Source organism: Pongo pygmaeus, chromosome 14, assembly GCF_028885625.2.
Source record: "Pongo pygmaeus isolate AG05252 chromosome 14, NHGRI_mPonPyg2-v2.0_pri, whole genome shotgun sequence".
NCBI lineage: Eukaryota > Metazoa > Chordata > Mammalia > Primates > Hominidae > Pongo > Pongo pygmaeus.
The window spans coordinates 108,750,944-108,776,547 of NC_072387.2; the positions used below are offsets into that span (position 1 = coordinate 108,750,944).

Here is a 25,604-nt window from a genome sequence, read left to right on the forward strand (position 1 = left end):
AATCCACAGACAAAGAAAACAAATATGCTCAGAATGCCTTGTGGAGATGCGGGCTATAATCTAAGAATTTATGCTTCAGGAGGTAGGTGTCATACCATCAGATTTCTCTTCCCTGTGTCTTTTTTAAACCTAATGTTTAGTTGCATCTGAAAATGGGACCTCATATAAAGTAAAGGCCCCAAGTGAAAATACTTGGTTTAAACATACCACACATCTTAAAATCCTCTGTAAGAATACTACAAATGACTGACTTTAAACGTACACTGTATCAGACCTGCTCAACTCTGAGACCCCATCAATTTCAAGAAACACCCATCAATGACAGACTACCATATCCAATGTAATGTGTAAGATATACCCAACTTTGGAAATACTAGAAAGTTGTGCAAAATTGTGCCTCAGAATCAAGGAAACATATCTCAGAATCAAGGAAATAAGTGTCCTGTTTATAAACAAACTTTTTTTTTTTTGAGACGAAGTGTTGCTTTGTCACCCAGGCTGGAGTGCAGTGGCATGATCTCGGCTCACTGCAACCTCCACCTCCTGGGTTCAAGCAATTCTCCTGCCTCAGCCTCCTGAGTAGCTGGGATTACAGGTGTGTACCACCATGCCCAGATTTTTTTGCATTATTATTATTTTATTTTTATTTTTTTAGTAGAGACGGGGTTTCACCACGTTGTCCAGGCTGGTTTCGAACTCCTGACTTCAAGTGATCTGCCTGTCTCAGCCTCCCAAAGTGCTGAGATTACAGGTGTGAGCCACCGTGCCTGGCCACAAACATTTATTTACTATTTTGAGTATATGTTTAAAGCATCCAAGCACATTTTACCCAATTTTAAAGATACATTATCCGTGCTTTAAAACTTCTGGAAAATATTTTAACTCAGAGATGTCTACATCTCTGTATTTTTCATATTAATTCAATATGATGTACAGTAAAGGAATTTAATGATCACCTATATTCATTTTCTTGCTTGTGCTTTAGGCAACAAAGACACTTCAGAGTTAAATGGGGCCTGACAAGCCACGCCATCCAACTCCTCATGGCATGCTTAAGTGACCTGGACAATACCCCAGCTGGGCCTGCTCCAGTCTGTTTGCACAGCTCCAGCTGCAGGTGTCCACATGAACTTCACAGGCAGCTCAGCACATGCCACGCAAGGCCAGTTCAGTTAGCAAATACTTTCTGATTCTGATCTGAAATATTATCTGCAACTTGATCCAGTAATCTTTAACTGCCTTTTAGATCAAATTATATGAAATCCAGACTTTCTTTACACGCTGCTACCTTTTGGCTGGTGTTCCCTGCATTATAACAGTGGGAAATATGAATTATGCAAATGAACTTGATGTATTCCTAGAACACATGACATCAAAGTAAACATAGTGTTATTTTATATATATTTTGCAAATGTACCACTTATTTGCAAACACATTTCACTAAGTTTTCACCTCATAATGTGGTTTATAGACATGCACATATATACACTTATACATGTTCATGTACCTACAGTATACCCTCCCTTTGTGGTTTTGTGCTGTCACTCTCAATTTTTTATTTGACACAAATCTCTTCCACTGATACACAATGAGCACAGATTACACTAAATATGTCAAGGCCTAAGTGTTCTAAAGTTTATTTTCCATACACCTGAGTGATGGCCTAAACAACAAACCTGTGTTTTAAGGGTGTTTTTCAAATAGCTAAGACTTGGGCATCATGGGATTTGGGCATGGGGATTTGCTATTCTACTTCCTATCAAAATTAAAGAGTAAAGACAGGTTCTTGCTGGAGTTCCATGTGCAGTGCGTGTGGTGCCTTCTTCCATGTCCTGTTATCAGTGGTGATGGGGACAGACCTACAAAGGATTCCGTTTCCCATGGGCCTCTGCTGCTCCCTGCTGGTCAAGCTGAGTTCTGACAAAGCCTTTCCTACTCTACAGAAAGAGAGGAAATGAACAATGCAGATGTGCACGGACTCTTCCTATTTTTCTTCTCTTCTGAAATAAATTCATTTTGGACTCCTGGAGATCCCTGGCAACTTTCTCACATATTGGATCTATGTCATATTGGTTGGCCCAACAGAAGGTATTGTATTTGTTGTTAAACGGGATTTTTTTTTTTAAGACATATGGCCATACATTTCCCAAAAAATACCCAGGTAGAGATGTAAACAAACATGTACATATGTATAACACACACACACAAACATGCTCATGTACATACAGTACGCACTCCCTTCTCTGTGTTTTTTGTCTGAGTTGATGATTTGGAGCTCAAAGAGCTAGCAGAGGGAAAAGCTGAAGCCACTCAAACACACAGTGAGAACTGGAGATGTAAAAGAAGGCTGAGTTATAGGAAAGGCAACAACTTAGGAGATAACAGAACCAATTCGGGATGAGCAGGAATTGCAGGAACGCAGGCGAGGACTAGAAGAATCAGCCACACGCTGTTTACTGGCAAAGCAGGAGAAATGTGACTGAGGACAATGAGCCACTGAAAACTGATGGAAGAGGAGGGAGACAGGAGGACAGGGCTCTTGCGGGTAGTAGGAAGACAGAATGGAAATAAACCATGTTAACAAGATGGCTTTTGGCAGCAGCAGCAGCACCAGGCCAGCTGTCTCTCTCCTCCAATTCAAGTTACCACCACAAAACCCATTTGCAGTGGGAAGAGCTGCTGCATATCCGAGTGGATTAAGGTTATTTATTCACATGTGGACCATTCATTTAATTTTTGTTTTCTGTGTTTCCTAAATGATTATCGTTGGAGGTGCAGCACTGGTGTACTTATGATTTTTTAAAAAGTGCTTCAAAGTTTAAGCATTTATTTCAACCAATAGTGAGTTAGCCTCTGTGTTATAGAAATTATCTGAGCAAAGGAAGTCCAGCAGGTTCTGTTTATCAGTGGGGATTGAATTTCTGCTGCTAAATGGCAAAGAAAAACTAAAAATAACAACACTCCTGGTTTTGTTTCAATCCCTTTTCTGCAGAGCTAGTCAAAGCCCCAACAGAAAAGATGTTAAAAAATCAAGTACTGTAGCCTTAAAGGTGTCACTCAATTTGCATTCTACAGCTAAGTGTAGAACTCAGAAGTAGCATTTTATGGCTACCAACTCAGCGTGTGGCAGACTGACATTATCTAAATTAAGCCTGGGATTTTATCAAGACAGACTATCTTCATAACATTTTTGATTTTTTTTTTTTTTTTGAGATAGGGTCTCGTTCTGTCACCCAGGCTGGAGTGCAGTGGCACAGTCTTGGCTCACTGCAACCTCAGCCCCCCAGGTTCAAGTGATTTCATGTCTCAGCCTCCCCAGTAGCTGGGATTACATGGGTGTGCCAATAAGCCTGACTAGTTTTACTATTTTTAGTAGAGACGGGGTTTCACCATGTTGGCCAGGCTGGTCTCGAACTCCTGGTCTCAAGTGATCCACCTGTCTTGGCCTCCCAAAGTGTTGGGATTACAGGCATGAGCCACCATGCCCAGCCAATCTTCGTAACACTTAAACTGCACCCAGACGATCTTCATAATGCCCACATTGCTGGGTCAGAGGTGTGGGAAGCTGCTTTGTTTTGGTTCCTCAGGTGTCTTACTTTGAACTATTATTAATACAATGCATTGGGGACACTGCCTTTACTCTTGGCCTGTATTTTAAAAAGAGGTGTGAAAAATCACAGTGAATGGAATTTATTATTAGACATGATGGAAGGATATTAATAACCATGTATCAAAGACAGCACTTGGAATAACAAATAATTGTTGAGATAAACCAATAACTAGCTGTGTCATGCTTGGAGAAGAGATGGAACAATTTAGAGAACACAACGCTAGCAGAAATGGGATTTATTATAAATGATCTCATTAATTTTTCATGTGCTGTATGGTTGATATCTTTCAGGTGTTCTGCTTTGAGAAACCCTTAAGAAGATAAAGCACTTAAGTTACTAGAAACAGCACACGATGCCTTGTCCCCTCTGCTGACTGATAAAAGTAAATTAAAAATATGCTCCCCTGTTTTGGCAGAATCTCTATTGTGAAGTTAGAAAGCCCCAAAGTTAGGAAGGCAAGATGAACAAAAAGGGTCTCAGCTTGCAAGTGAAGCGGCCTCGTAAGCAGACTTCAACCTGATTAAATCTTACCATTGTCTACAGAAATTCCAAGCACACTTGATATCTTTCTCACACTGAAAACACAGAAAAAGTCACTTTGTTATTGGACGCTTTTCCACACCCTCACAAATTGATTCATGGGCTTTATGTTTTCACAGCAGTGCAAGGATTAACATCCATTCAGAGCTGGAATGTCAGAATGTGGACGCTTGATCAATTACATGCACAGGATCAGGAGGGGTGAAAGAAATCCATCCCGAATGTTCTCAGAGTTGCAGGGGAAAGCCAACATTAAGTTGGCTCTAGGTGATGAATCCAAATTTTATGTTTAGAATACTGGAGAACGGCTGGCTATGGACCCAGCCAAGTTTTGTTTTGGGGATGGGGAAAGGGTCAGGCACTTTTAGGTTTAGTGCTGTAGTTGAGCGTGTTCCACATTGTGTCACTCCCAAATGCTGAGGACGCTCCACCAAGGAAGGGAACTGTGCCATGAGCTCTTCATCCTACTTGCTTTGAGCTAGAAGAAAAATTGAGTTGGTGATGTGGTAGGTGTGGCCTGGGGCTCTCCCCTCTGAGATGGCACATGAGATGGCTGGCTGTTACGATGGCATGTCATGGGACTTACTGTGGTTAAAAGTGAGAGAGTTATCCAGGCTGCCCAGCTGCTGCAATCTGGCATGCATCATTCCTGTTCTGTTACGGGAAACAGGCAATGTCTGAGACTTTCGATCATGAACTATGGGTCCCAACCCCTCCTGGTTCCTGCAACACGAGTGAAATGGGATAGAAGCAAAAGTTAGACGTGTTACACTGCAGCGAGACGGGGAGTGTTAGTGAAGCCAGAACATGGCACGAGGGAGATGGCCATGCACTGACTGAGCATGGTGGAGCAGCCAGAGACACAGACAGGCGGCAGCTCCTACACACTTCACGGCAAAGCACCTGATGACCAGAAGCAAAAATCAGGCCAAAGCAGGGACCTTTTTATTTTTAGAAAGTACTTTAGAGATACTACTCTGAAAAAAGTGAGCATCACTCCAATGCAGTACTAATGGTTAGTGTTCTGACAACTGTCAAAACGTCACTAATCTTTTTGGATTATATATGTTCTGAAAGAGCAAAAGACATGTATTTTTTTTAATTAAAAAATGCATTGGAAGACACAGAGAACAAACATGCAATGGAAGGGATTATATGAGCTTTAACACCTTTATTCTTACCCAAGCAGGAAGGAGAACAGCCACACACTTTGTTAAACTTGTCAGCAGTCAAGTAGAGAAAACAGAAGAGTGATTTGGGTTAGCAATCAAACAGCTAACTTCCTGCTGTGTACCATCACCAGAGCAGATGAAAATGGGACCAGGGCTGCAATGACACCTGTCCCCTGTCCCGGAGCCAACCGTCCCCCTCACTGTGTTATTGTGTGTAGGAGAACAGGGACATGCATGGACTGTCATCGACTGCATGCTTCTGGGTGACTTCAAAGTGACAATAAGAAGGCACAGTGTTCATCAAACTGGACCACCATGGATGGCAAACATGTACAAGGTTCACAGTCTAGTTCAGGATCTTTTTCACATGCAGCAGAGACCCATGGCAATTTTTGTATAGAGCAGAGCATATCTTTCCACAGTGCATGGAGCAAAGTCACACCATCTCCACTCCCGTTTTCCTTGGCCCATCTATTTTTAAGGCAGTCCACACTTTTATATGCAAATATATACAGGGTGCTTATGAAGTAGGAAGATTTTCTTTTAAAAAGTTAAATTTATATCCACTGAAAAAAATAAGTTAACCATTTCACAAAACCCGATTCTAAAACATTTTGTTGGGACAGAAATCTTCAGCTTCTCACATTCACTGTTTTAAGCTGTGAGGCATTTTATTCTACTTGGCACAATATTCTCCAAATGCCATCTTGTGATGTAGGTGTCACTGCAAAAAATGAAGCTAGCCCAGCACAGTGCCTTTCTGTGACAGAATTTACTGTTTTCCCATCTTCATGGGACAAAGTCAGGGAGAATCCAAGTCAAGGTAGAAGACGTTGCTGGTATAAGGACACCTTGTATATACTTGCATTTAGTACTCCAAAACTCAAATATAAAATTACTGTTGTGATAAAAAATAAAACAGTTAAGATTAGAGAACTTCAAGTGCTACCACATTTCAATGAAAAACAGAAAATATTAATAGGAGGAAAATGTAAAAATTCTAAATTTGCTTCTTTTAAAAAGAAAACATACATGTTTACTTCTTCACATAAAATGGAATTCTGAAAATTTCTCAAATATCCCCAGAAAAGAACAATGTTAACAGAAAAAGAAAATCTTCACAAAGAGGAAGTCTATTAAAAATCTCTGGCCTATTTGATCACTATAAGACAAAATTGTCGATATATAGAGAAACAAACCTCAATGACAATTACATTTTTAAGTTTTTCTTAAAACATGTTTACTTATAATAAAGCTGTTAAAAACAACAGTTAAAAAAATATAATACTTGGACCAAGACCCCACTAATACACTAACACAGAATGGCTCACAACACAGAAAAAAACAAACAGACATTCTGAATGGCAATGGGGCAGGAGGAAGAACTTGGTAAGGACAAGAGGTGCTGTGAAAAAACGCCCCCAAAGAAGGCGTGTCCAGCCACACAGCTGCAAGGAGTTTCTAGGAGGCTGGTTCTGGACAGGAAAGTGGGAGTGACGCCACTCACCAGGGAGTTCTGGCCAAGAACATGGAGCGCTTATCAACTAGTCAAGAGTAGGAAGAGAAAAGGCTCCATTTTAGAGAAGGTTTGTGGAAGTCCACACAAATTTGGGATGGACTGAAAACATTCTTTCATTAAGAAAGAAGAAGAGTGGTTAGGTGAGATTTTAGCATCTTTGTAGTTGGGAGCAGGAACAGTCAAAATGACCTTGGAAAATCAAACAGAGGAAGAGAAAGCAGTGAGGAAGGAACATAGGAAGAAGAACTGGGGAGAAGAGGACAGTAAGGAGACAGAACAGAGAAGGAGGGGGAGCTTGGGCGAGAGGATAGAAGGGTAGCCACAGCCTGCTAAAGGAACGCTTTCCAAGAGATAACGCATGAGATGAAATGAGACTTCGCCTGTAGGAATGCTGACCAAAGACGCTGCCGGGCTCTACGGTGGCAATCCAATGGCCTGCCATCGGTCCCCATGGCCGCTTCCGTGAATCCCAACTGCCAACCGCCACTGATGACCATTCCCACACAATCAGAGCCAGGCAACACAGAAAACAACACGTTTTGAATGAAAACGCCCCACAGTACCTGGCTATGTATCGCTTCCCCATGTACTGGAACTGGTGCAGGCAGACTCTGCAGGCAAGATGAAAAATTATTAGGGAAATGTGAAGATAAAATTATTTTCAGGACGTTATTTATCTGTTAACAATAACAAATTCAATAAACATTATGTCTAGTACCAGCATAAGTCACATCCTCATTCATTCAGAATGGTTTTTGGGAGTCCTCTGGAAAGTGCCTTCAAACCCAGAGAAATTTCTTAACCTGTGAGGGAAGCCCGATCTTGTGTAGCTGTCAATGCGGTGGTGGCTGGCTAAAGCAACACAGCGCAGAGGCCCACGACCGACAGGATCGCCCATCGACTCAGAGGTGGTGATTCACTCCATGGCAGCATGCCCGAGAAATCATGTTCAAGACCACACACACTGTTCCAAGTTACTTATTCATCCTCATTTACATCTACATAAGGAGCTCTCTCTTTTGGCTCAAATACATGGATCATACACACCAAGTGTGTAGTTTTTAAAAATATATATCTAACAACATTTTTTTTTTAAATCATGTATTTAATGAGGTAGTTAAAACAATGTCTAGTGAGCTCCTCTGGTGTTGAATCTCATTTGACCACATAACTCTTGCCTTTAACTCAGCAGAGGTCAGGAGACTATGAGCCAAGCGTCCACTGAGGGCCAGGCCCACAGTCTCTCATCTGTAGTTGCAAAATGCATGAAATTCTGAAAACCAGCTTTCCTCCTGAGTTCATGCAAATACATTTGGCACCAAAATATGACCCAAAATAATAGACATAAAGCTACTTATAGTTACGATTTATCCAATTATTATGAACAATAATAGTACTGCAGAAATTCTTTTTTTTATTATTATTATAGAGAGATGCTGCTGGGATGTAATGGGATACAGTCCATATGTAAATTTTTCAGAAATCCAAAAACTTCTGCATTTGGAAAATCATCTGGCCCCAGCAGTTTTGGATAAGGGATTGTAGATTCATGTTTCTAAAAGTAAAGAGCTTAAAGGAAATCAGAAACTTATATTGACAAGCCAAAATGAGATAAAGATGCTACATAAGATTTCACTTTTACTTCTTATATTTTAAAATTATAGCAACTTTTCTGACTCAGTTTCTGCATCAGCTTAAGTTAGGTTCAACTTAGAAAAGCAGTATCTACCCAATTCAGCGAATGAATTTCATGTTATTTTATTAAGATGCCTTATACACATAAGCAGTTACCGCTTGTGTAAAACAGGCACATATCTGTAATACTTTAAGGGTGACCACTGATCACTGGGTCACAAGCCCTGAAAATCTGTTTTAGGGCCAAGTCCATGAGAAAGGGCTTAAGGAGTAAGTGAGGATGTGACATACACTACTCCCTGGTTCAACTACATGGTATTCTTCAAGCCTCTTAATGATCCAGGAAAAAATCAAGAGGCAATGATCAAACAGAAAGCTACTTACTCAGATATTGTAAAAAAATCCATAAGTTCAGATGTTGAAGCCTTGTTCCAATATGTAAACAAAGCATCTAGAAAATAAACATTTATTTAGAATCACAATACATATGATATACATTATGAAGAATCACCTGTTGTGAAAATGGGAAGGAACCTTGGAGTGTAGGCCTCTAAGCCCTTCCCCTGCCCTCTTTTATAGCTGACCACTCTACACTGGGTATCACACACCTGAGGCCTATTCACCTTCAACATGCTGCATTTGAACTTTAATTCCATCATACGTCATTTAGTGCCATATTCTAGCACAATGCTCATTTAACTTGTATGTAACATGCTCTTAAATAGACTAGAAAATTCAAAGAATACAAGTGGACATACAACCTAAAGCCGGGCTCTCTTGTCTCCTACTACAGGATCTCTCCCCAACAGGGAATTTGTTGAAAATCTTTGCATATTACACACATAATTTTGCTCTTTGAGTTTTAACTGAACAATATAGCTTGGATCTATCTCAAGTTTTTCCAAGTTGCATAATATTCCTCTATGTGGATAGACCATAATTGAGTTAACCAGTCTCCTACTGATAGGCAGTTACTGTTTCTCCCCCCTAACTTATTGCTATTATAATTATGTTTCAATGAACATCCTTTTATGTGGGTCTTTGCATGCACGTCTAACTATACCTACAGGATAAGTTCTCTGAAGCGAAATAGCTGTACCAAATGGTATGTGCATTTAAACCTCTGTGTGAACCCTTAACAGTTTAGTATTACTATTGTTTGAGTTCTATCATCTAATAGCTAACCTTTTTTGCATTCCTATATTTTACACTGAGGTTGAGAAATAGGTAAAGAGGTTTCTCTTAGGGAAAAAGCCAGAGTCTTTGGGGCCTGAGATAAGTAGAGAGGCTGGCTATGGGGATGCTGATGGCTCATGAAGATGTACAGCCACAGGCTTTCACTCTACACTTGTCAAGAACAATGACAGGCAGGAATGACATGGGATATAGACTGAGAATCTGTTGTGTGCCAGGCACTGTACTATGTGCTCTTACAATTTCACATAGATTGTGCCATCTAATCCTCACCATAATCTGGGGCAGAAGAAAGTCCCCATTTACAGATGAGCTAACAGAGGCTCAGAGAAGTAAAGTAATTCTCCCATTTACCAGTCTGAAGAATCATGGCTGAGTGGGAATTTAAATCGCATGCATCTGATTCTAAAGGCCGCTTGGCCTATTAGACCAGTAATAAGGGTAGGTCATGGGCTTCCATCTTTAGGGGTTTCGAGTTTAGATTCCAAAGGAACAGACTCTGGCTACTTGAGGCTGGCCATCAGGGTAGGGTGAGCCCCCAGGGAGCTCAGTGCATGCTGGAGAGCCTGGTGGGATCACCCTGCAGACCCCTGTGGCCACCCTCAGCACACACCAGACAAAGCAGGCAGCAGCATGGGCAATGACGCTGCCATTCCTTGCTCTGGGCCCCAGGTACTGGTTGGGGAGAGTAGGAAGACAAAGATAAGCTCTGTGAAGAGGGAAATGGCACAAGAAGGACAGCAAGGAAGGGCCCAGCATGTAGAAGGTGCTCATTAAATGTGGAATAAATGAAAGAGTAGCTACAGAGTTACACAACTGATTTTGGTTGTCTCTGTGTTAACTATCTCTGGAGGCAATTTCTCCCCCTAACCCATATGACACACAAAAGCCATTGTAGGTAGATTTTTAGAGTTCAATGTGAAAATTTAAATAACACTGCTTTCAAAGAAAATATGAGAATATTTTCATGACCCTGGGGGTAGGAGAAGATTTCTTAAATGGGATGCACACACACACAAATTCTAATTATAAAGGGAAAACAATTGATAACTTGAAGAAAATTGAGAGAAAAATATATTCTAAAATTGTTTTGAAGAGGTGGTTGCATTTTAAAAATATGTGTATGACTTTAAAGAATAACTTTTACTTGAATTCAAATATTCTTGTATACTTGTCTTTAAAAAGCAGTTATGTTCTTATTATAGGTCATATTCAATATTTGAAATTTAAAATATTTTAAAGAAAAATTTAAACAAAGGAAAAACAGAATTATAATGCTCGCTCAAACTCATTATTACCATGAAGCAAGTTTAGAACTTTTGACTTAATGGGAAGAATTTCAACTTTATAAACCCAAATATCAGACTAAGTGCCCTGTGCTAGTGTATTTGGTCATCATTCAGGGAAACTCTTGCTCATCTGTTCTTTTTTAAAAAATAGCATTTTAAAGTAACAAATCAACAGAAGAACGAATTACCCAGTCTTTATTTTAAGGGCAAGAGGGATTTTCCTGCCATCTGAGCTAAAAAGTCAGGCTGTACCTTGGCTGGGGTTGGGGAAAAAAAAAGCCAGGCTGTTAATGCTGCTGAAATGGAAGCTTGATCTAAAAGAAATACTATTTTCAAGCAGAAATACCTTCCACTGGATGTTTAGTACACACCTCCTGCCCCTAGATATAAGCAGCACAAGAGGCCTTCAGGTTCTCAAAAAATGGCACTTTGTTTTCAGGAGAGTTCATCCTAATTCAATCACCTTAATGAAGTTCACAGCACACCTTTTAATTTGTTGTAGGAAAAATAAGATTTTTGCCCAGGATAAGAACTGTGACATTGTTTACTAGGATTGTTTATATTACACAGCCAGATACACAGATGAGCTAACAGAGCTGAAACTGTCCTGTCATACACATTTGCAAGCCTTATATGGTCCAGATAGAGCATTCATAGTTCTGCTCATTCTTATTTTCAAATGTGGTTGTCAAACCCTTAAACAGAAACATAATCTACTATGATACTACCATTTCCATTAGAAAACTAAAATAACATATCTCCCACTTTAAGCCAGGAATATACACACTCTAAATGGAATGAATGCTTAGGTCCCCTCACAACATATATTCTAATTCCAGAGACTAACACAGTTATTCAAGTTGACATTAAGTTTGTCTGGACGAATAAAATTTTTTTTTTAAAGTCAAAAGCTATTTTATTTATGTGCTTCTATCTCCTTTAGTTAAGACGGCAGGTCCCAGTTTAATATAAATTTAAGAAATAGGCCCATTCACATTTTGGAACTCATTTTCTAGAATAAAATAATTAAGGAAATGATTTTCCCACAATAAGGTTCTTATTTCAATTACATTTAGTCAGTGAATATGCATTTTAAGCAAGGAAGAAAATCCTCTGAAATCTTTGTATCATTTCAACTTATTACAAGTTAAAAACAAACAAACCAAGTACTGAAACAAGCAAAACAGAAATCTCCATTTTTTAACCTACCATCAGACATGCTCTTTAAGATGTAGAGGAAACACATCAGTAGGCTCTTAATCTCAGACTGGTCAAGTTTATCACAGCGAACCACGGAATTTCCCAATGTGCTGCTTTGTTGGTGCTAAAAAGAAAATACAGGTGATTTTTCTATTTAATTACGGGAGGAAAATGTGTTTCCCTTTTCTCCCTTGGAAGAGAAAGATTCTTAGAATCAAGTCAGATCATACACATTGGAAGGTGCAAGTAACTTGCTGACAATTAAACCACAGGTACCCTTTCACCCAAATATAATACACTCAGATGCTGCCCATGGAAGCCCTAGCTTGTCTCCTCAGCATGCTCTCCTGAGGGACAAGCAGAAGGCACAGACCTTTCTCACTGGATAAACACATCTTTAGCTATGCCAAGTAAAACCTTCTGAGATGCCAAGTATACTGAAACCTCATGCAAGAAAGTATGTGTGCTAGGATCAAGAACAGAAACCATGACTCAGAAGACACTGCACAACCAACCACCTCCTGAGGACAATGGTGGTGGCTGAAACAGCAAGTGCCTGTGGTGCTGCTGTGACCAAAGCACCCCAGAGCCTGGAGCCCAGGCGCCGTCACCCAGGGTGCATTATGGGGCGTGCTGTGGGCACTGCTCAGGGAACACAATAGGCAGGTGCCCAACCATGACAAACAGGGACACGTCAGCACAGCATCGCCAAAGGCCTAAACTGATGAGGTCACTCCATCATCAGCTTAGCTCAACACTGCAAACGTCAGAAAGCTTGGGGCAAACAAGAGGGCAATTTTGCCACTAGGCAGCAGGTTCTTGTGGAAAAAAAGCAGAACAAGAATCTCATCATGTGATTGCAAACACAGGAGATTTAAAAACTCTCCCAGTTGAATTTCCAATTGAAATAAAAAAAAATTTTTTGCCAAATATCAAACCAAAAACAATAGTGGAAAAAAGATGTTTTATTCAAGGTGCTGGTGGCCAATTCAAAAAAAAATTATGTGTGTGTGTGTGTGTGTGTATATATATATATATATGTATATATCAGGCTTAATAAAATATGTGAATATTTTCATTTACAGAAAAATACAGGGGCAATTAGTGGCAAAACTGGTATGGATGCACCCTCTGGCCTGCCCACTTGATCAGAGCCACTGGAGAACTCCGTACTTCCGGCAGTGGGAGGGAGGGTGTTGCGTTCAATGTCTCCTCTGGCAAAGGTGGAATCGTTAGAAGGGAAAAATCCACAGTGACCCGGTTTTTCCTGGCTGACTGGCAGCTCTCCTCCTCCTCTCCAGCACTGCGTATGACACAAGCAGAGTGCCTTCGGAGCAGCTTCTCCCTCTATACATGAAGGCATGTTGGGATCAAGGGAAAAGTTCAATACGTCATGACACACCCAAACTGAGCTGCTCGCACCTCGACAGAACTGCATTTAACGATGACCATGTCAATGCCAGCCATGGGATGTGTGACAAGATTATAAACCTGATGCTGAGGAAGGATATCTTCTGGGTGTTTTTGGGGAACTAGGGATAAATCCCTAAATGGCTCAGCTGTTTATTGGGATGGGCGCTTGCCTGTAACTTGAAGTAACTTAGAAAATCTGTGCCCAAAGTGATACAAATCTACCACGGCTCCAGGTTTAAACCCACACTTTTATCCTTTCCTACAAAGTTCCAACTGGTCTGAGCACTTAGTAGTTTCAAGAAAAAAGGCTAAGTATGAGGAGGAAGCATTGTGTTGTGGGTGGGTGCTGTGTGAATAAAGTGATTTCTTATCCCTGAATCACCTATATGATCAATTATTCTCTGGAGCTGGCTTCAGACCTAACACCCTTGTGGGTGGAAAACTGTATTGATGATGGTGTCTCCGGTATAAAGACTACAGGGAATTGGCTGGGTGCGGTGGCTCATGCCTGTAATCCCAGCACTTTGGGAGGCCAAGGTGGGTGGATCACGAGGTCAGGAGTTGGCCAATATGGTGAAACCCCATCTCTACTAAAAATACAAAAATTAGCCGGGCATGGTGGCATGTGCCTCTGGTCCCAGCTGCTGGGGACGCTGAGGCAGAAGAGTCACTTCAACCCAGGAGGCGGAGGTTGCGGTGAGTTGAGATCGTGCCACTGTACTCCAGCCTGGGCGACAGAGCAAGACTCCATCTCAAAAAATAAATAAATAAATAATAAATAAAAAGACTACAGGGAATTGAGATGGGCAGCATTTTGAGTACCTCCCTGTCCAACCCACCAGAGCCATTCACTCAAGATGCTCCACTGCAAACCCTGCCCAGGATCTGAGGTCCTGGAAACAGGAATCAGAGCACTTCAAGGAATGGGCCCCAACCTTAAAGCTCTCATCACCTACTCCAGGTCAGCTGGGTGGTTTAGAAAAAAACAAAAGGTCACACTTAAAAGGCACTAAAATATGAAGTACGTTTACTTTGGGCTAAATCCATTGATTATAAGAAACATTTGTGTTGGGTGAAAAGCAATTACCTTATCCAGAGAATTACTCTTCTCACTGTTCCTTTCTGGAAGGCTGTTACCCGAATCTGTGCTTATGAGAGATCCTCTCGAATCAGCATTTCTCACACTGTTGATGTTTGGAGTTGAGGTTGTATATGGAGAAGCTAAATGGAAATCAAGCCAACAATAAAGTTTTATTAAGACAGAACAAAATAAAGATGATTACTGAACTTCAAGGGAAATTGCTTTTATTGCACTTATTTTTTCTGTTAGGAAGTTGGCTCAAGAGTTGCATTCCATTACTTCACCTTTAAAGAACCAGGTCATACACAATGAGATAAAAAGAAACTAGTCTGAAACATTCAGATGTAAACATCAATTCACTTATTAGAAACCACCTTTGATCGCTAAGACTAAAAATGCATACCTGTTTCAGAATGTGATAGAATGAAGACGTAAAAAAATTAAAAGATAAATCCACCTACAACTATCAAATCACAAAATTAAACCATACAACAAACTCATAGCATTCAAACTGATAATAAACACTGCGGAGCCTACCAAACTCTGAGGGGTGTCATGGGGTATTTTAAATTTTCAGGGAGAACACAGTGATATGTGACCTTGGCCAGAAGCTGCTGTTTCAGCAGCAGGTTGTGCTATGCTCCTTTTGAAGACATATTTGTGAAGCTGGGTATTTGAGGGGCTGCTATGATAAAAGGCAAGTAATCAATGAGGGACAGGAAATGCGAATGGTGCTGGCCAATCTGACCCAAAGGCTGAGAAGCTGTCAGTGTCCAACAGGCACACACCACCCATTTGTAGTTAGTTGTGGTTATTAAAAATAAAATTAATTGTTTTCTTTAAATTTATGTGTATTACTTCTTTTAAATGCCTACTAAATTGTTAGGATGTAAGTACTTATTAAGTTATTTGGTCCTAAGTACCTAATAAACAGAACTGTTGGGTGTGTCTTTCGGCCTAGGGATGCCATGAAAAAAAGTGACACTAAGGGTGCTGTGAATGGGGAATATTTGGGAATCTGCTATAAACAACTATGAGCAGAAAGGAAATCTAATGTGGAAATAAAATTTGTGATGTCCATGAAAAAAACAGCATCTGAAGGCAGATATCACTCCCTATCTTGGTGCTATGGAATTTTTTAAGGTAATAGATTGACTTCCTGCTTAGATAAGATTTAAATAAATCACATAATTTAAAATGACTCTTTGGACTTGTACATTCCGTGCTGAACCAAAAGGCGTGCCTCCAGCGGAAAGCCCTGGCTGGTTTGGCAGATGGCATCAGGAGATTTGGACTCTGTGTCTGGCAGCTGTGAGCACACATTCTCCCAGACACAAGCTGAAGATGCCATTACTTGGCACTTCACAACAGGCTGGTTGTTTTCAGATCTCAGTAGGCAAATGAGCTGCCATGGACTGGGATACCTCTAACTTAAAAAATAAATAAACAACAAAATAAATATAGCCAGCCTCTAGGTTACACCAAAAGTATGTTTGAAAGTGACTCAGCTGTTGCACTTCTAAATTTGATGGTTAATGGCATAAATTCATCATTTCTCAGGCAATGTCAAGACGGTCTTTAACTCTCTTTTTTTTTTTTTTTTTTTTTGAGACGGATTCTCGCTCTTTCAGCCAGGCTGGAGTGCAATGGTATGATCTTGGCTCACTGCAACCTCAGCCTCCCGGGTTCAAGCAATTCTCCTGCCTCAGCCTACCAAGTAGCTGTGATTACAGGTGACCGCCACCAACCCTGGCTAATTTTTTTGTATTTCTAGTAGAGACGGGGTTTCACCATGTTGGCCAGGCTGGTGTCGAACTCCTGACCTCAGGTGATCTGCCCGCCTCGGCCTCCCAAAGTGCTGGGATTACAGGCATGAGCCACCATGCCCAGTCGGTCTTTAACTCTTTAACCTTAGAAGGAAGACCTGTGACATCAAGGTCATAAATCCTTCCCTCTGTTGAACACTCAGATTTATTCACTGCTATCCCTGAAACTGATTCAGTGTATTAAAGATCAAGAAAAGAAGAGCCAGGGGAATCTCAAAAAAGAAGCAAAGGCTTGAACATGGTCTCATTAAGCCTTATTGTCAGCCAGTGGCTGCGTCTCCCCAGGAGAGAAACCATGTGAATGACTGTCGCGAGGGAGAGGTAAAACCCTGTGAAAAAACTATGGCCTTTTTCTGTACTCAGATAAGAAACACACGCTATGACCAAATTATAATTTTTCTAATATAATCATATTTCATATTTAATGTAGAACAGCATTTGAAGAACACAGAAGTCATGAAAAAGAACACAGAACTCAAGAGAAAGAGGTCCTCAGTAAAGTAAAATTAGGCCCAAGTTCTCAGAGTCTCAAGCTTGATTCCAGAACTAGAGTCCTAATTTAAGGCAAACAGATGGAAATGCCATATATCAAAATCAATATTCTTAGTTTGTTCCTATTTTGTATGTCTTTGTGTATGTTTGTATTTAATACCCTGGCCCAGTGCATAGCTTTTAAAGTCCTTAAACGACACTTGAGTAAAATGAAAAGAAGAAATATTCATTCCTCTTCCCTTGGTACCACTGAGTAGGTGGAAAAAGAAACCCTGAGCCTCAGGACGCTTGTCTTTTAAAATGAATGTAATCTCAGAGTCGATTTTATCCAGGCAGTGAAGTACTTTTAAAACTCTCAGGCACCTTGCTGAAGTTGCTTATCAGCTTAAGGAGATTTTGGGCTGAGACAATGGGGTTTTCTAGATATACAATCATGTCATCTGCAAACAGGGACAATTTGACTTTCTCTTTTCCTAATTGAATACCCTTTATTTCCTTCTCCTGCCTAATTGCCCTGGCCAGAACTTCCAACACTATGTTGAATAGGAGTGGTGAGAGAGGGCATCCCTGTCTTGTGCAAGTTTTCAAAGGGAATGCTTCCAGTTTTTGCCCATTCAGTATGATATTGGCTGTGGGTTTGTCATAGCTAGCTCTTATTATTTTGAGATACGTCCCATCAATACCTAATTTATTGAGAGTTTTTAGCATGAAGTGTTGTTGAATTTTCTCAAAGGCCTTTTCTGCATCTATTGAGATAATCATGTGGTTTTTGTCTTTGGTTCTGTTTATATGCTGGATTACATTTATTGATTTGCGTATATTGAACCAGCCTTGCATCCCAGGGATGAAGCGCGCTTGATCATGGTGGATAAGCTTTTTGATGTGCTGCTGGATTCGGTTTACCAGTATTTTATTGAGGATTTTTGCATCAATGTTCATCAAGGATATTGGTCTAAAATTCTCTTTTTTGGTTGTGTCTCTTCCCGGCTTTGGTATCAGGATGATGCTGGCCTCATAAAATGAGTTAGGAAGGATTCCCTTTTTCTATTGATTGGAATAGTTTCAGAAGGAATGGTAACAGTTCCTCCTTGTACCTCTGGTAGAATTCGGCTGTGCATCCATCTGGTCCTGGACTCTTTTTGGTTGGTAAGCTATTGATTATTGCCACAATTTCAGATCCTGTTATTGGTCTATTCAGAGATTCAACTTCTTCCTGGTTTAGTCTTGGGAGAGTGTATGTGTCGAGGAATTTATCCATTTCTTCTAGATTTTCTAGTTTATTTGTGTAGAGGTGTTTAAGCAACTTCAGCAAAGTCTCAGGATACAAAATCAATGTACAAAAATCACAAGCATTCTTATACACCAATAACAGACAAACAGAGAGCCAAATCATGAGTGAACTCCCATTCACAATTGCTTCAAAGAGAATAAAATACTTAAGAATCCAGCTTACAAGGGACGTGAAGGACCTCTTCAAGGAGAACTGCAAACCACTGCTCAATGAAATAAAAGAGGATACAAACAAATGGAAGAACATTCCATGCTCATGGGTAGGAAGAATCAATATCGTGAAAATGGCCATACTGCCCAAGGTAATTTATAGATTCAATGCCATCCCCATCAAGCTACCAATGACTTTCTTCACAGAATTGGAAAAAACTACTTTAAAGTTCATATGGAACCAAAAAAGAGCCCGCATCGCCAAGTCAATCCTAAGCCAAAAGAACAAAGCTGGAGGCATCATGCTACCTGACTTCAAAGTATACTACAAGGCTACAGTAACCAAAACAGCATGGTACTGGTACAAAAACAGACATATAGATCAATGGAACAGAACAGAGCCCTCAGAAATAATGCCACATATCTACAACTATCTGATCTTTGACAAACCTGAGAAAAACAAGCAATGGGGAAAGGATTCCCTATTTAATAAATGGTGCTGGGAAAACTGGCTAGCCATATGTAGAAAGCTGAAACTGGATCCCTTCCTTACACCTTACACAAAAATTAATTCAAGATGGATTAAAGACTTAAACGTTAGACCTAAAACCATAAAAACCCTAGAAGAAAACCTAGGCATCACCATTCAGGACATAGGCATGGGCAAGGACTTCATGTCTAAAACACCAAAAGCAATGGCAACAAAAGCCAAAATTGACAAATGGGATCTAATTAAACTAAAGAGCTTCTGCACAGCAAAAGAAACCACCATCAGAGCGAACAGGCAACCTACAAAATGGGAGAAAATTTTCGCAACCTACTCATCTGACAAAGGGCTAATATCCAGAATCTACAATGAACTCCAACAAATTTACAAGAAAAAAACAAACAATCCCATCAAAAAGTGGGCAAAGGAAATGAACAGACACTTCTCAAAAGAAGACATTTATGCAGCCAAAAGACACATGAAAAAATGCTCATCATCACTGGCCATCAAAGAAATGCAAATCAAAACCACAATGAGATACCATCTCACACCAGTTAGAATGGTGATCATTAAAAAGTCAGGAAACAACAGGTGCTGGAGAGGATGTGGAGAAATAGGAACACTTTTACACTGTTGGTGGGACTGTAAACTAGTTCAACCATTGTGGAAGTCAGTGTGGCGATTCCTCAGGGATCTAGAACTAGAAATACCATTTGACCCAGCCACCCCATTACTGGGTATATACCCAAAGGACTATAAATCATGCTGCTATAAAGACACATGCACACGTATGTTTATTGCGGCACTATTCACAATAGCAAAGACTTGGAACCAACCCAGATGTCCAACAATGACAGACTGGATTAAGAAAATGTGGCATATATACACCACGGAATACTATGCAGCCATAAAAAATGATGAGTTCATGTCCTTTGTAGGGACATGGATGAAATTGGAAATCATCATTCTCAGTAAACTATCGCAAGCACAAAAAACCAAACACCACATGTTCTCACTCATAGATGGGAATTGAACAATGAGAACACATGGACACAGGAAGGGGAACATCACACTCTGGGGACTGTTGTGGGGAGGGGGGAGGGGGGAGGGATAGCATTAGGAGATATACCTAATGCTAAATGACGAGTTAATGGGTGCAGCACACCAGCATGGCACATGTATACATATGTAACTAACCTACACATTGTGCACATGTACCCTAAAACTTAAAGTATAATAATAAAAAAAAAACAAAAAAACTCTCAGGCACCATGCTCCAAAGACATTTAAAAAACTGTGACGGCACATTCTCAGTATGTGTGGAAACAGGATTCTTCTAACAGAGATGTAAGGAGAGTTTGCTCTTGAAGGAGAAGCACCAGGACCAAAATTAGCTAGAAACTCCCTGATGAACAAAGAATTGCTAAAGCTGCCAGAAAAAAACTAGTAAACCCAGTTCAAAGATGAGGCTTCCCTGGAAGGTACTCCTAAAAGAGAATAGGGATTTATATCTTCAAGAAAGGAGGCAATATAGATAACCTGAGTACAATAAGCCTGTGAGGTGAATTCCTATGAAAAGTGGATTTGGATCTTAAAATTCAAGAGTGAAAAAGGATTAAGTCAGTTTCAAGTACTTTTCATAGCTGCACCATCAACGCGGAACAATTGGAGGCCATGACGCTAGAGATCCCCCATGGCCTATCTCCAAGTTCTAAAGAAGTCCCCAATCCTAACAAGGTGAATTCTGAATTGGAGAAGAGTCAAAAGGGTCAAACAGAAGTATTAAAACTTTGTGGAAATGATCAAGGTTACAGTGAAGTGATGTTTCCACTCATCTGACTCCTCTCTGCCAACCACCATACACTTCGTATTAGCTCTTAATCCCTCTAACGACCGTTTTGAAGACATGGGTATGGAGGGAAAAGAAGATAGACAACATCCTGCCATGGTAACTAGTAAATGGTCGATTCCAGATCCAAGGCTGCATCTGTCTGACTTTAAAGCTAGTGCTGTGAACCACTGCAGACAAAACCCTCTGAGGAAGGTCCCCTCCCTGCTTCTGGAGCAGTGGCTGGGAATGGGGCAAAGCAGGGCAGAGACAGAGTGAAGGCCCAGAAGAAAGGCAAATGGAAACTCGTGACAGCAGCCAACATTTGCTGAGTATTTACCGTGTGCCAGGCTCTGTTCCAAGCATTTTGCATGAATTAACTCTTTTAATCTTTATAGTGTCAACTAAGGAGAGCATAACTGTGAAAAAGACATAAATATCAACCAGATTAAGGACTGGTATTATTATTGCAGGATAAATTTGGGCATTGGTGTGGGCTTTCTCATGTTAAATTCTACCCAGTTTCATCCCCTACATGAAATGGCGTATTAACACCACCACCACCGGCAAAGGTGAAGACATAATCTCAGAGTGGGCAAGTCCTGTGAGTTAATCGGATAAAGGCTGCCATTTATTTTATCCCATGAATTAGTCCCATTATTGGGTAGTCTAGCCACTAGCCACAGTAGGATGCTTTCTTTATTCAAAATGTGGTAAAGACAGGGAGAAATAAAGACTGAAGAAGTCTGTGAGCACCTGTGACAATTGTTGGAAGATGTGTGTGTATATATATATATATATATATATATATATATATATGTAAACTGCTATCTCTGAGGAAAAGCTAGCACAGGCGTTCATTTAGTCAGAATATTAATAATTACACATGTCCAGTATTTTCTTATGGAGAAACTATTAGAATCTTGATTTGTGTCATGTGTTTTTCTCTCAGAGGTGGCTGCTCTTCTGTTATTTCACACAGAAAAAGTCTTGTGGGAGAGAAGACTTTTGAGAACTGATTTTAGGATTGAATTCTAGCCACAAACCGCTATGTTCTTCTGGAATTACTATGTCATATTTCATCAAAATCGCTAACACTACAAATCAGTGTTCCCCTCCCCCCACCACCTGCAAAAATATCCCTTAACAGTATACACAATCCAATTAAGATTTAAAATGAAGACTCAACAAACGTTGAACAAAAAGCAAACAGCTTGAGCCAGTGATTAACTGTATGATCCTGAGGAGTCACAGGCACCCGGGACCTTTATTTCGGGGCGTGGCTGAGGGGTTTCAGTTGTTGACTATCACAAGCAGGAAAAGAATACTCAGGGCAGAAACTGAGACTTCAAGGTCCTACCACACAAGTGTGACACGTTCACCAACTATTGGCTCCAAGACACTTTCAGAGTGATGGTGGAGAGAAGCCCACAAGAGCATGGAGCATTACCAATGCCGGAGATGGCGCCCAGCAGGTCCTTGTGCAGGCTGTTGTCCAGGGTGCTTCCCTTCTGCGGCGTCGCCAGTGGATTCACAGCTGGTAGAGCCAGGGATTCATCCTTCACAGTCTGTCAAGGAGAGGAAAGCAGAAACAATTAAAGATGGCTGGAAAGGATTCCTCCCCTGTTCTTGGAAGTGCCAGGGCAGGTACAGGACCAAGACAGCCTGATGCATTCAACGTGCTGCCTGCATGGGAGAAGCAGCCTTGAGGCGTCGGTGAGGGTGGAGGGTGGGATGGGTCAGAGGGGGAGCAGGGGGGATGGGACATGGATGCTGGGTGGGGGTGGGGGAGAGAACTCACGTTCCATCAAGTCTTGTTTCTCTTTCCCCAGCATTTCTAACACCTTTCCCTTTCCAGAGCTCCGATGCCCAACATTTCCTTAGATTACTGTTTTTTTTTTCCTTCAGAGAAAGCCTCCCCTGCTCTAACTGGAATGCTGGCTTTTATCTGTAATGCGGGGAATTACAACAGCAGCAATGACAGTCTGTAGATGTTTGTAGTATCATATGAACTCTCAGTCAGTGGAGAAATCATATTAATTTTGAAGTTAGGTCAAAAAACGGGATTTTAGTTTGGTGAAAGTGTTCATTTTTGTTAGGATTGAAACAGTTCAGGGAGGTCACATTCTACTCTGAATTATTCTGGTTTGAAAAACAGACAGGGTTAGAGAATACGTGTGTGAAATGCAATGTTGTACAGGGTGAGATAAGCGAGGTGCACTTAGGATAGAGAGAGTTTATGCCCTTTAGAGCAGCCACACATGCACAAAAGCTATCCACATGGCTCATCTCGGTGTAATGTTAGTTAGGAACGTAATTGGAGGTGAAGAGGTAGTGTAAAAATGGGACACTGCATCACTGTTGGGTGGGACGGAGGGACAGAAACATACATGAGACTCTGCAAGTGTACACCCATAATGACAAGGTGGGAAGATGAACAACCAAGCCAGTTCATGAGTCCAAAGTACCAGGGAAAGGGGAAATGCTGAAATAACATCTGCTGAAATTCATAGCAGATAAGCCCTCTGAGGCCAAGAAGAGAGCATCAGAAAGAGAAGGAGTGCAGGTTTTAGATGTAAAACTCTTATAAACTTTACTAACTAGAAATTATTATAGGTTAACATTTAAAAAGCCTTTTGCAACTGAAATGTGACAAGAAATTTGATACTGATAAAGCTTTGAAAAAGCTGAATTGCAAGATGATTCCAAGAATCCTTTTTAAAAAACAATCATATGAAAGGTACCAGAGACTGAGTAAAAAAGAGTAAAACCATCTCTAATCAAAAACTTTTGAGATAATTTCTGGGGTCATCTCTCTATCTACTCAATTTCCAATGCATGTTTAAAAGACAGCACAAAGATAATATAAATTAAGGCAGTCAGTTCTTGGAGGTGGAGCCTCATGTCCCTCACCTTGGCATCCCTGATGTCCAGTCTCACTTCTAATCTGACAGAGGGAGAGAAACTGTAGCCCATAGAGGTGGCCTTTCTTAAACTGTTCAGCATGTTATTGTTATAACTGGGGCTACCATGACCTCTTCCAGGACACAGGTTAGGTTAGAACTACACCTTTTTTGTGTCTCCTTCCCCTCATAAATTTTTATTGAATATACAAATAAAAATTCTGAGGCCTCACAAGACATTGGTTCATCAGGAGAACATGGTTTTCATACTTATTTTTTAACAAGAATTGAAAGTTTAGTGATTGACCCCATCTTAGCCAGAAATGCAACTTACCAGGAGTTGCACTGGCAAAATAAAGGGGTGTGTGTACTGGGTTGAATAATGTCCCACAACAAATTCATGTCTAACTGGACTTCAGAATGTACCTTATTTGGAAATAGGATCTTTCCATTATATATCTAAGATGTAAGTTAAGATGAGGTTATACTGAGTGAACTCTAAACCCAATCACTAGCGTCCTTACAAAAAGAAGAGAGGGAACTGGGCGTGGTGGCTCACGCCTGTAATCCCAGCACTCTGGGAGGCCAAGGTGGGCGGATCGAGAGTTCCAGAGTTCAAGACCAGCCTGGCCAACATGGTGAAAACCTGCGTCTACTAAAAATACAAAAAAATTGCCCGGATGTGGTGGTGGATGCCTGTAGTCCCAGCTACTTGGGAGGCTCAGGCAGGAGAATTGCTTGAACCTGGGAGGTGGAGGTTGCAGTGAGCTGAGATTGTGCCACTGCACTCCAGCCTGGGCAACAGAGCAAGACTCTATCTTGGAAAAAAAAAAAGAAGAAGAAGAGGAGAGGGACACAGAGGCACAAACACCATGGAGAACGAACACCAAGTGAGGATAGAGGCAGAGACTGGCGCGATGCCGCTACAAGCCAGAGAGCACCAAGGGTTGCCTGCAGCATCAGCAGCTGTGAGAGGAGCACGGCCCATGAGCCTCCGGTAGGAACTGACCCCACTGACACCTTGATTTTGGACTTCTGGACTCCTGACTGGGAGAGAATAAACTGCTGCTGCTCTAAGCCACCCAGCTTATGGCGCTTTGTCCTGGCTTCCCTGGGACCTAACATAGGCTGAGTTGATGTGACCACGCTTACTTACCATGCCTGCGTTCACGGGGAAGGGTGACACATCCCTCACATTGATCCGCTGGACGTTTTCAATCAGCAGACCAAACAGAGGCAAGTAGAGGGTGGCTATCCTTGCCTGATGACTCTGTAAAGAAGACACACATGGTAAGTTTGACCCAGGATTCTGAGAACCGAACTAAGTTGGCGCTGACCATCTCCTTTATTTGGATCCTTCCTATATAGACAGATATTTGATTTTAGTCCCAAAATAGAGCAAAATCTTAGTGCTGTTACCATGAATTTCCTAACTGATTATTTTCTTTACACCACTTAAAATAAAGGACATTATCGATGCACATTCCTTCCACTGGGGACCACTCACCCTTGAAGCATATCTGTCATCAAAAGAATGCTTTATCAGCAGGTTCTTGAGCACACTGATGGCGATCAGACGGACCTCTCGGAACTCCTGGAGGGCTGTCCCCACCTCCCTCAGTAACAGTCCCACCAAGAAGTGGTTTCTGCAGAATTCATCTGTTAATGAGTAGTCAAGCTGGAGGTCTGAAATGAGGATAGAAACTACTTGAGTTAGGAAAGATGCAACGCTCTTTGAATTAAAAAAAAAACAAAAAACTAAGACCCATCCTCTGCATTCAGCACACCCTGGGTGTCAAGAGATGATCAGACTTGGCTTCAAATGAGAAAGAATCAATTCTACAAGGCTGCTCTACTTCTTAGCACAGGAGGATCTTAAATGAAAACCAAATTTAAATACAATTAAGTGCACTGGATTTTGGAACATATTGCATCCAACATAATTAAATTAGTGAACAGTTTAAGTACCAATTT

The 25,604-nt window shown here is 40.9% G+C and overlaps 1 protein-coding gene across 22 annotated transcripts in view; it reads right to left on the minus strand.

Annotated features, from left to right (window-relative positions):
* DOCK9 (dedicator of cytokinesis 9) overlaps positions 1-25,604 on the minus strand; it is a 295,897-nt gene that overhangs the window by 46,930 nt on the left and 223,363 nt on the right. For 8 of the 22 annotated variants that reach the window (XM_054446016.2, XM_054446011.2, XM_054446023.2 and 5 more), the window contains 8 exons: positions 25,138-25,316; positions 24,787-24,900; positions 22,178-22,295; positions 14,661-14,794; positions 12,170-12,284; positions 8,862-8,928; positions 7,406-7,453; positions 4,738-4,805 (listed from right to left, as the gene is read on the minus strand). In XM_054446016.2, the coding sequence (XP_054301991.1) occupies positions 4,738-4,805; positions 7,406-7,453; positions 8,862-8,928; positions 12,170-12,284; positions 14,661-14,794; positions 22,178-22,295; positions 24,787-24,900; positions 25,138-25,316 (843 nt within the window). Of the gene's footprint in view, positions 1-4,142; positions 4,187-4,737; positions 4,875-7,405; positions 7,454-8,861; positions 8,929-12,169; positions 12,285-14,660; positions 14,795-22,177; positions 22,296-24,786; positions 24,901-25,137; positions 25,317-25,604 lie in introns of all 22 variants that reach the window. The other 14 variants (XM_054446010.2, XM_054446003.2, XM_063651070.1 and 11 more) reach the window with 2 other exon arrangements.